We start from the raw sequence: 12220 nt of genomic DNA on the forward strand, positions 1-12220 counted from the left end.
TCCTTCTTTCTCACTTGGCTCTTTCCAACTCCACCAGAGGCAGAGTCTTTGACCTTGCCTGGTAGATTCCATGCCCCACCACTTAACTATCTCGCTGGAGAAAGCAGAAGCCCTTTAGTTTCCCCCATGATGGCCTGTTCCCCAGATTTCCAGAGGACGGCCATGGTCTCCCCTGTCTGCTCTCAAGCCCCCACCTCCTGCACGCTGGATCCCTGGCCTTGACCTCTTTGTTGGAATTCCTCCTCTGAAAGGCTGAGGTGTGTTCATTAACTCCTCAGATAACCCTGCTATCTTTTCTGTCACCTCCTCCCCTTTCTTATCTGGGTTCATGGCCCCATCTCCCATCCTTTGACTCCTCACTGGTCCTAAAAGCTTTCGTTTGCAAAACCCACCACCCTCTTCTCCCAAAGAGCTGATGTCTCAGACCCCTTCTGGCTGTGAGCTTTGATGACTAGAATGACTTCGTTCATTCCTCCCAACAGTCTCATTTCAGAGAGGAGGCTCAGAGTGATTAAAATGTTATCCTAGTCCACAGCTGGTAAGTGACAGAGGCAGATCAGAGCCCGGATCTGTCTGAAGCTAAAAATCACGCTTTTCCTCCTCCCGCCACATCACTCTGTGTCACTGGAGGGACCAGCATCTCCGAGGCCCCCGTCATCTAAGCCTAGGGCTTGGGGGCAGGTGGTGCCCAGGGGGATGGGTGAGCTGCCTGCAGGGACTGCAGACAATTCGGGGGCTAGGACCTGAGACTTACCATAGAGCTACCTCAGGAGAGGCTTCTAAGGGCTGTGGCTGGGTGTGAGGGTTTCGTGGGGACACCGCTGGCACTCAGAGGGGGTTGTCATTAAGCTCCCACTGCTAGAAGGACCACAGGGGCATCCGAGCTCCCAAGGCGACAGGTGAGGACATTTGCTGTGGTCTCCTGAAGGCCTGGCACAACACCCCACAATAGAATCCTGGCATCCCCAGACAGGGGCCCCACCCAAGAAGAATGGACACCCCAAACTGACTAGGTCTAGGGAGCACTTTGGCCCCCATGAGCAAATCAGCTGGGACTCACTTGAGCCAAATTCACTCTGAAATGAGAAAAGTCTGTCCAACCTGAGAGGAGGAGGCCCACGTGGGCCTCGTGCTCTGAGCCCTCCTCCCCATCAGGGGACCTCCACAGGGCACTTTGACACCAGGGGATGCTGGGTAATGTCTGGAGAATTTTTGATTGTCATACCTGGGGGTTGAGAGGTTGCTACTGGCATCTAGTTTTCTCTAGGAGGCCACACATCCTACAATGCACAGGACAGCGCCCCACAGCACAGAATTCCCCAGCCCAGAATGTCAACAGTACTGAGCCTGGGACACCTGACTCCCCGAGTGCCAGGCCTTGAGAAGCCACCAAAATCCCACTTCAGGGGGCGGTTATCAGGGGAACACCCCCGTACACAGAGCCCCAGACCAGAAGCAGAGACAGCTGTCTGTCCCCGCTCTGCTTGAATGGCTGTGTGGCCTCGAGCAAGTTACTGAAACTCACCAAGCCTCACTTTCCACAGTGTGTAAAAGGAAGATAACAAGACACCCCATGAGACAAAGTTAGCATCTGTGATGCCTCGAGGGTGAGAGCTCTCATGTGATATTTTTCAACAGCATTCCCAGGCCCTGGACGTTGGAGGATCAGATGATAATCAGCTCCAGGCTCAAGTGGCCTGTAAGGTGAGGGCTGTAGTCGCTGAGGGAGAGGGACGAAGTGTGTGGAGTCAGGGAGAATCTGCACCAAATCAGCCAGGATGGGGTTCCTCACAGCCCCGCTGGGTTCTGGCTGTGTGTCATTGGGCAGGATCCTCCCCTCTCTGGGCAGCAGTGCCTCTGTCTGTTAAATAACAGGCTTCAATGGCAGCCCTCCTAGGGCTGCTCCAGACCCAATCATCCCTGCCTCCTGGGTAATCGTGTGCATGGACAGTATGCTTCTTGTGCCTCAGTTTCCTCTTTTGTAAAATAAGGGCTGTGGGACTTGCACAGCGGGGTCATTGCCAACGTTAGTGGAGCCGTCAAGAGCATGGATTTGAGACCCAGACTACCTGGCTGGGTGATTCTGGTCCTGCTACTTTACTGCTCTGTGACCTTGGATAAGTGACTTAACTTCTTGGAGCTTTGGCCCCTCATCTGTAAATCGAGACTTGTCATGTGACCTACATCATGGGATTGTTACAAGAGGGCAACGAGATAAGACAGTCAAGTGTTTAGAAGGGAGCTTGGCATACGGTGAGTACCATCAAAGTCTTTGCTATTGTTCTCAGTCTTTCAGTGGTGACGATGCAGAAAGTGCTTGGCACAGGCCTCGCACATAGTAGCTGTTTGATAAACTGTGGTTGCTCTCCATGGTTCTGATCAGTGGCCTAGGGACTCATCGTGTGGCCTGACTTGGGCTTGGTGGCCCTTCTCTCTCTTGCAGGACAAAGCCATCCTCCACCACGTGGGGCCTCCTCCTGCTGGCAGGCCTGTGCTCCCTGGTACCTGGCTCCCTGTAAGCATCCAAGCATGATCAAAATCTCGATCAGCACCCACCCCTCCCCAACATAACCCCCAACCTGGCTGACCTCGCCTTCAGCCTGTACCGTGAGCTGGCCCATCAGTCCAACACCACCAACATCTTCTCCCCAGTAAGCATTTCTATAGCCTTTGTGATGCTCTCCCCTGGGACCAAAGGTGACACTCACATCCAGATCCCCCAGGGCCTCAATTTCAATTTCAAGGAGACAGTTCAGACTGATATCCACAAAGGCTTACAACATCTCCTCGACAGCCTCAACCAGCCAGACGACGAGTTGCAGCTGACCACCAGCAATATACTACTCATTGATGAGAATCTGAAGCAAGTGCATAAATTTTTAGAGGATGTCAGAAAGCTGTACCACTCACAAGCCTTCTCCATCAACTTTGGGAACATTGAAGAGGCCAAGAAAGAGATCAACAAGTTTATAGAGAAGGGAATCCAAGGAAAAATGGTGGATTTGGTCAATGAGCTTGACAACGACACAAGTCTTGCTCTGGTGAATTACATTTTCTTTCACAGTAGGTTTTACCACCAGCCTGAGCTGTTTCAAATGGGAACATCCAAAAATATTCACAAACAGTCTTTAAATCTCCTTGGCAGTCTAAGATAGGATATGGCAGTGCATCTCAGCATGTGTTACTCAATTCTATACACACAGCCATTAAAATAGTTTCCATGATTGAATAAAGTTAGGGAGTGATGGGTTCAACAGTCAAATCATCCTCCTCTCTGCAGGACTTCTTGGAGCCTTTAATGTCTTAATGTGTGTTATAAATCCCTACCAGGGAGGGACGTAAAATAAGCAATGTCTCTCAAAGTAGAATCCAGAAAAACAAATTTTAGTAGAGTATATGAAGGGAAGAGTTTCATGGGATGCACTTCTGACAACTCTAGTGTAGTGGACATAGTGTCAGCTTCGGAGTCAGAAAGAACAGGGTTGAAATCCTGCCTCTACCACTTCTCAGCTGTTTGACTATGGGCAAGTCATTTTACCACTTGGAGTTTCTAGTTTCCTCTCTGTAACATGGATGTAATGATGTTCTCCTTGTCAGATTTTTATACTTTCAAAAAACAAGTTACAAAGAATACGGACTATACATTCACATAGTAGGTGCTCAACCAAACTTGAGTCTCAGCCTTCCTCCCTCTGAGTGCTGACACTGTCAGGAACCTGTGGGCCCCAGAGGGCATCCTCAGGCAGTTTAAACAGTCCACAGGAATAGCCGGGGGTAGGGGTGGTGAGAGTCAAGGCCGGGGGCTGCTTCCCTCACACTGTTGGCTTCTTGCTCTTGAGGAACAGTGCGATGGTGAGGGCCGAGCTAGAGTCAGCACATCTAGGTCTCAGCTCTGCTGTGGGCTTAGGGTGGGCCGCATCGCCTCTCCAGCCTCCATCTCCATCTCCCGTCCAATGAGAACATTGGGCTCAGGATCCCTGGGGCTCTGCCCATCCTGACTTGCCAGGATGGTGAAGTTCTCTTCGTCTAGCAGAGGGGAGCTGCCCAGGCGTCCACATTTCATGTGTTGGTCCAGGAAAAGGCAATTAGGGTAAGAACAAGACTGATTTCCCTGAATGATAAGAACTGCCCTCTAACAAGGTGCAGGCAACCTCAGGCAAAGAGGTGCCAAGTTTGCCTTGGGAAGCTTCCAACTGCTCCCAATAACTTTCGTTAATCATCCTCAGGCCATCCATAAATAAACATAAAATCACAGGAAAAATGCCTGCTCTGTGCACCCAGGTTGGCGCCATTTAGTCTCTGTGACACAGAAATTCTGGTTCCTCCTCTGGCTTCAGATTATCCTCACAAAGCCCTTTGGGAGCCTGATGGGTTCATTTTAGCCCCATTTTACGGGTGGTAATGCTGAGGCTCAGAGAGAAGCGTCTTACCAGGGGGCCTCAGGGCTCCCTTCTCTAGCACACCTGTCTACACCTTCTACCCACCCCCAGCTGATGTGCATCTTCACCTCTTTCCAGGCAAATGGAAGGATAAATTTGAGGCTGGGCACTTGATGGAAGAAGACTTCCAAGTGGACAAGAAGACCACCGTCAAGGTTCTCACGATCCACCGCCTGGGCCTGTTTGACGTGCGCCGCATCGATGTGCTCTCCTCCTGGGTCCTGCTGCAGCATTACCAGGGCAAGGTCACCGCCTTCCTGATCATGCCTGATCCCGGGAAGATGCAGCAGCTGGAGGACATGCTCTCTGAGAAGCACCTCTCCAACATCCTCAGACTCATTGACCGACGGTGATTCCCAGCCCAGGGCTGACCTGGGAGCTGCCACACGAGGCCTGGCCAGAGGGTGGGAGGGTGGACCCACATCCTGTGGGCCACAGCCCCTGTGCACGACCTTGTGCTTCCAGACAGAGGCCAGCGTCAGATCAGGAAGACCAGCCGGGCTCTGTGGGAGGCCAGAGTCCCTTCCCCAGGGACTTCCTCCCCAGCATGGACACTGCCCCTCCCTGGTTCCTGGGCCCAGTGCAGGGCGAGCAACACCAACACACGCCATGGGAGAACGGAGAGGGAATAGGTGGGCTTCCCGGCAGGGGAACAGTTGACGTGGAGTTAGAGGATGGAAGGTCATGGCTGGGCAGGGGGAACCTGCTCCGAGAGGCCAGAAAAGCGAAGGTTTGAGGGCGTTCAGGTTCCTCTGTCACTAGATCAGTGTGATTTGACTAGGTCTGCCGTAGTGAAGTAATACATGAACACGGACCCCAAATTAGTGCATATCTCTGTATTCATAAAATGCCCATGCCCCCGGCACTATTCTATTATGTACATTATGAAACGAAAATGAAAATACAAAGTATGAGGTTAAAAAAACGAATAGAAGGGGCGGCCCAGTGGCATAGTGGTTAGGTTCGTGTGCTCAGCTTCGGTGGCCCCTGGGATTCTGGCCCAGAGAAGTCCCACTCTGGGGGTGACGGAACCCTGAAGGACAGTGTGCTTCCCAGAGGACACCTGGAGCTGTCTGGAGGGCTTCTCAGAGGAGGTGGCGTTGGAGAGGCTTTGCAGGACAAGATGGTTCCTGTGATCCCAACATTCTCTGACACGGGTGTGGAGGAGCTAAAAGTAGAATAAACACAGGCTGACCTCGTGCCCTCGTGTGGGCAGGGGGACAGGGCGCTAAGTGGGAGAAATGACCAGAAAGGAAACACATTCAATGCTCTGAAACTCCTTTGTTTTCTAACCATTGTGACAGTTTGGCCAATATACGCTTGCCCAAACTGTCCATTTCTGTAAACTACAATCTGTTAAATGTCCTGGGCAAACTGGGCATCACCAAGGACTTCAGCAACCAGGCTGACCTCTCAGGGGTCGCTGAGGAAGCAGCCCAGGTGGTATCCGAAGTGAGTTTGCCCCTGTGTCTGTAGGTCAGAGTGTGTCCGGGGGCCGCAGCTCAGGGGTGAGTGTGAGCACACAAACACACCTGCAGATGGAGGTCCTCTGAGGACCGCCACTGGAGTCACCCAGACTGGAGTGTGGTCAGAGGACTGAGTGCGGGAGGCGCCTCACGGGCTTTGGGCATTGTAGGGGCCTCCTCTGAGGCGGTGAGCCTCTCCCTCTGTCTTGTCGTCATTCAGGGCCTTCCCTTTTGGGCCTCGATGGACCCATATTTACAAAGTCAGGCCCTGGCTCAGGGATGTCAGAGGACTTTTTGTCCCGGCGTCCTGTGACGCTGGGAGCTATTGGCCAATCACCGAGTCCGAGTTAACATGTGATTTTGGCTGAGGCACCATTTATTCGGGAGAATTCAAGGTGACCAAAGAGACAACTGCAGGTCAATGACAGTGCGAAGTGAGCACCTGGTTGTGGACTAGGTACTGTGAAGGTGCCTGTCACAGTCCTCGTCCCCAAGGGGCTTAAAATCTGCTACTAGAAACAAGAGACAGGCCAAGGAGGATGAAGTGAAGAACATCTTCTCCTCCTGAGGTTGTGGGCTGTTTCCCAGGGAGGCTGAGGGTGTTGCTGTGGGAGGAGAAGTGAGGGTGTGCTGGTGCAGTCAGGCAACAGCCTTGAGGAGGTGGGGAAATTCCTGTGTGCCCCCTGCAGGGAAGGTGCACGAGGATGGGGAGGGACAGACCAGTTGATGAGAGAGGCCTGAGCGTGGTGTTGAGGGACAAGGAAGGGACCAGTCCCTGGGGAAGTGAAGGGTTAAGCGAGGAGTCTGGGATGGGGCTGGGTAAGTAGGTGTGATGAATTGATTGACCCCCACAGTTACCAAGTAAAGATCTTCAATTTTGTTATCCTCATTTACACATACATACATGTACACTTCTCACACAAGCACATGCACGTATGCACACATATGCACATTTATTGAGCAACTATACTGAGTGGGGTGAAGCACCATAGTGGCCCTGAGTGATCATATTTCATAGCTCTGATTTTCCTACTTAGGAAACTGAGGATTCAAGAAGTCTTGTCATCTCCTTGAAGTGACACAGTTAGTTAGTGGGAAAAGTGGGATTTGAACCCAGGTCTCTGTGATGGAAATTCATTTTCTTTCACTACACCATGATGATTCAGTTGTGAATCTTGTGGTTCTTTAATAAAAATGCTCAAATGGTAGACACCCAGCTGGTGATTCTGCTTGTTTGTCATTGTTTTGGTTTTTAAATCAAGGAAATGCTAGAAAGACCCAGGTCCTCAACAGGGCCCTGGAGGGAGCCCTTCCTTGAGCTCCCAGGACAGCTCCTTCCACATTGGGCCTTGCTCCCAGGCCTGGGTGAGGGGGCTGTGCAGCCTGTCTCTGCCTCAAACAGGCCTCTGTTCTCTCTTCCCTCCAGGCCCTGCATATGGCTACATTGACCATCAATGAGAATGGGTCAGAACCATCTGGGAACACTCCTTTGAGAGACAGCGGCTGGTATAGGCATCTGACCATCAGGTTCAACAGGCCCTTCTTAGTCATTGTCAAAGATGAAAGCACCAACATTCCCCTCTTCATGGGAAAGGTGATGAATCCCACGCAAAAATAACTGCCTCTCTGGGTTCAGCCATTCACCTTCCCAAGCCAGGCCACCTCCCTAGGTGACATTAAAGAGTGGCTGACCTGGCCCAACCTTGAGTGTGACATGCAAATCCCTCATCTTCTTGTCTCTGAGTCTACCTTTACCTCCTCAAGATGTGTGTGCAACCCAGGTCACAACAATCTTCTATGTAACCATTTAATCAATATTTATTGTGTATTTACACTGTCCAGGCACTGTGCTATGCCACGACGAAATGTTGACCGAAACTCACAATTTACTTAACAGATACGGAGAGCCAGCAACATCAGGAGATGGACCTCTCTGGAGGTGGGTGGGAACACCTAAACAATTCTTCAGATTTTGGTAGAAGAGCAGGAAAAGAGGCCAACAGTAAGACAAGGGTAAGCCAGGCAGACCACACAACAGGGAGAGAGCTAAGGGGTCTGCACTTATGTGGGGGAACACAGTCAGTTCAGAATGTCAAAGGCTCAAGTGCACATTAAGTAATGGGTGTTTGGACCTCTGGCTAGATCAAATGTTAAAACATAAAAAACATAAATGCTCTAGAAGAAAGAAGCGGTTAATTTATTTCTTGATATTGTAGTGGGCAAGGCCTCTCTAAATAAGACAGAAAACCCAGAAGTCATAAAAATAAGGATTGATATATTTGACTTTATAAAATGCAAACTGTATGGCCAAAAAAATGCCATTCAATTCACCAAGAAGATATAACAATTAGAAATATATATGCACCAAACATCAGAGCTCCTAAATATATGAAGCAAACATTGACAAAATGAAAGGAAGAAATAGACAGCAACACAACATAGCAGGGGAATCAATACCCCACTTTCAACAAACAATAGAAAAACCAGACAGAAGATCAATAAGAAAACAGAGGACTTGAACAACACTATAGACCAATTGGACTAACAGATAAATACAGAACACTCCACACAACAACAGCAAAATACACATTTTTCTTAAGTGTACATGGAACGTCCTCCAGGATAGACCTTATGTTAGGCCACAAAACAAGTTATAATAAATTTTAAAAGATTGAAGTCATACAAAGTATCTTTTCCCATCAAAACTGAATAAAACTAGAAATCAGTAGCAGAAGGAAAACTGAAAAATCCAGAAATACATGAAAATTAAGCAACAACTCTCAAGCAACCAATGGGCCAAAGAAGCTGGTACAAGAGAAATTAGAAAATATCTTGATATCTTGACATAAGTGAAAATGAAAACACAATACACCAAAACTTATAGAATGCAGCAAAAGCAGTACTAAGAGGGAAATTTATCATTGTAACCATTGACATTAAAAAAGAAGAAAGATCTCAAATCAACAACTTAACTTTACACCTTAAGGAACTAGGAAAAAAAGAATAAACTAAACCCAAGGTTAGCAGAAGGAAAATAAAGATTAGAGCAGAGATCAACAAAATAGAAGATAAAAGAACAATGGGGAAAATCAACAAAACAAAGAATTGGTTCTTTGAACAAAATCAACAAAATTGAAAAACCTTGAGCTAGACTGCCTGAAAAAAAGAGAGAAGACTCAAATAACTAAAATTAGAAATAAAAGAGGAGACATTATGAGCGATTATACACAAATAAAAAGGACTATAAGAGAATACTATGAAAAAATTTTATGCCAACAAATTGGAGAATCTAGGTAAAATAGATAAATTACTAGAAACACACAACCCACCAAGATTGAATCATGAAGCAATAGAAAATGTGAACAGATGTATAACTAGTGAGGGGATTGAATCAGTAATCAAAAACCTCCTAACAAAGAAAAGTCCAGGACCTCATGGCTTCACTGTTGAATTCCAGCAAGCATTTAAAGAAGAATTCACACAAATCCTCTTCAAAGTCTTCCAAAAAATTGAAGAGGAGGAAACACTTCCTAACTCATTTTAGGAGGCCAGCATTACTCTGATACCAAAGCCAGACAAAGACACTATGAGAAAAGAAAACTCCAGACTGATATCTCTGATGATATTGATGCAAATATCCTCAACAAAATACTAGCAAATAGAATTCAATAGCACATTACAAGGATTATACACCACAACCAAGTGTGATTTATTCCTGGAACGCAAGGATGGTTTAACAGATGAAAATCAATCAATACAATACACCACATTAACAGAATGAAGAGGAAAACACATGATTATCTCAGTTGATACAAAAAAAAATTTGACAAAATTCAACAGTCTTTCATGATAAAAACATTTGAAAAACTAGGAATAGAAGGAAACTACCTCAACATGATAAAGGTCATATACGAAAAGCCCAGAGCTAACATCATACTCCATGGTGAAAGACTGAAAGTTTTTCTTCTAAGATCAGGAACAATACAAGGATGCTGGCTTTTGCCTCTTCTATTTAACATAGTATTGGAAGTTCTAGCCAGACAATTAGGCAAGAAAAAGAAATCAAATGCATCCAAGTTGGAAAGGAAGAAGTAAAATTATCTCTGTTTGCAGACAACATGATCTTATATGTAGGAAACCCTAAAAATTCCACACAAAAAATTAGAACTGTTAGAACTAACAAACATATTCAGCAAAGTTGCAGAATGCAAAATCAATAGACAGAAATCAGTTGCATTTCATTCACTAACAATGAACAATCCAAAAAGCAATTTCTTTTTAAGTTCCATTTACAACAGCATCAAAAAGAATAAAATATCTAGGAATAACCTTTCACCAAGGAGGTGAAAGACTTGTACACTGAAAACTACAAAGTGTTGCTGAAAGAAACTATAGAAGATATAAATAAATGGAAAGACATTCCATGTTCACAGATTGGAAATTTCCATATTGTTAAGGTGTCAATACTACACAAAGAAATCTATAGATTTAATGCAATCCTTACCAAAATCTCATTGGGATCTTTTATAGAAATACAAAAGTCCATCCTATTTCACATGGAATCTCAAGGGACTCGAATAGTCAAAATAATCTTGAAAAAGAACAAAGTTGGAGGACTCATGTTTCCTGCTTTCAAAGCTACAGTAATCAGAACAGGGTGGTACTGGCTTAACAACAGACATGTAGACTGATGGAATAGAATAGAGAGGCCAGAAATAAACCCTCACATATATCATCGAATGACTTTAGACAAAGGTGTTAAGACAATTTCACCGAGAAAGGACAGTCTTTTCAACAAGTGGTGCAACTAGATATCCACGTGTAAAAAGATGAAGTTGGACCCTTACCTTAAATTGTATACAAAAATGAACTCAAAACTGATCAAAAATCTAAATGTAAGGGCTAAAGCTATAAAACTTTTAGAAGAAAGCTCCATGACATGGATTTAGCCATCATTTCTCAGATATGACACCAAAAGCACAGGCAATAAAAGTTAAAATAGACAAATTGGACTAGATCAAAATTTAAAACTTCTGTGCATCAAAGGACATAATCCACAGAGTGAAAAGGCAACCCATGGAATGGGAGAAAATATTTGCAAATCGTGTATCTGATGCAGGCTTAATATCCAGAATAGACACAGAACTCCTACAACTCAACAACAACAAAAAACAAACAACCCAATTAAAAAATGGGCCAAAGACTTGAATAAACATTTCTCCAAAAAATATATAAATGGCCAACAAGTACATGAAAAGACGCTCAACATCACTTATCATTAGTGAAATGTAGATTAAAACCACAATGATACACCACCTCACACCCATTAGGATGGCTATTGTTTTTAACAAAGAAAAAAGAAAAGAACAAGTGTTGGCAGGGATATGGAGAAATTGGTAACTGTGTGCACTGTTGGTGGGAACGTAAAATGACGCAGACTATGGAAACAGTATAGCACTTCCTCAAAAAACTAAAAATTGAATTACGATAAGATCCAGCAATTCCGCTTCTGGATATATACCCCAAAGAATTGAAAGCAGGGTCTCAAAAAGATATTTTACCTTCATGTTCAGAGCAGCATCATTCACAATAGACGAAAGAGGGAAGCGACCCAAACGCCCATCAACGGGTGAATAAATAAACAATATGTGGTATATACATACAATGGAATATCATTCAGCCTTAAAAAGGAAGGCGGTTCTGACACACGCTACAATGTGGATGAACCTTGAGGACATTATTCTAAGTGAAATAAGCCAATCACAGAAAGAAAATATTGCATGATTTCCCTTATATGAGGGACTTAGAGTAGTCAAATTCACAGAGACAGGAAGCAGAATGGTGAGAACCAGGGGCTGGGGGAGGAATGGGAATTGCTGTTTAAAGGGTATAGAGTTTCAGTGTTGCAAGATGAAAAGAGTCCTGGAGGTTGGTTGCACAACAATGTCAATATCCTTAACCCTGCTGAACTGTACACTTAAAAACGGTGAGACAGTAAATTGTGTTATATCTGTTCTATGACAATTAAAAACAAAATAATACAAACTATCTTCAAATTTAACAATAATAATTGTATGACCAATATTTTCTAAATAAGCCAATGAAATTTCTGACCTATTCACCTATTCCTCATAATCTTATGGCTTTAATGGTAATTTTACATCAATTTGTTAAAAAATATATATTCGACTGCCATATCAAAAAATGCCATAAACAAAGCTGAAGGACAAACTGAGAAATTTTATAACAGATATGACAAACAGGAAATCATTTTAACTTTAAAGAACTCTTTCAAATCTATAAGACAGTAAGTAA

The 12220-nt window shown here is 45.3% G+C and overlaps 1 protein-coding gene across 1 annotated transcript; it reads left to right on the plus strand.

Annotated features, from left to right (window-relative positions):
* The first annotated feature begins 1669 nt into the window (after positions 1-1669).
* LOC131421179 (alpha-1-antitrypsin-like) lies at positions 1670-7523 on the plus strand. Its single transcript, XM_058567901.1, is given in 5 exon segments — positions 1670-1704; positions 2444-3063; positions 4518-4788; positions 5744-5891; positions 7332-7523. Coding segments are annotated over 5 exon segments (1266 nt in total).
* The last annotated feature ends 4697 nt before the right edge of the window (positions 7524-12220 follow it).

Source organism: Diceros bicornis, chromosome 24 (assembly GCF_020826845.1).
Source record: "Diceros bicornis minor isolate mBicDic1 chromosome 24, mDicBic1.mat.cur, whole genome shotgun sequence".
In the NCBI taxonomy this organism is placed as follows: domain Eukaryota; kingdom Metazoa; phylum Chordata; class Mammalia; order Perissodactyla; family Rhinocerotidae; genus Diceros; species Diceros bicornis.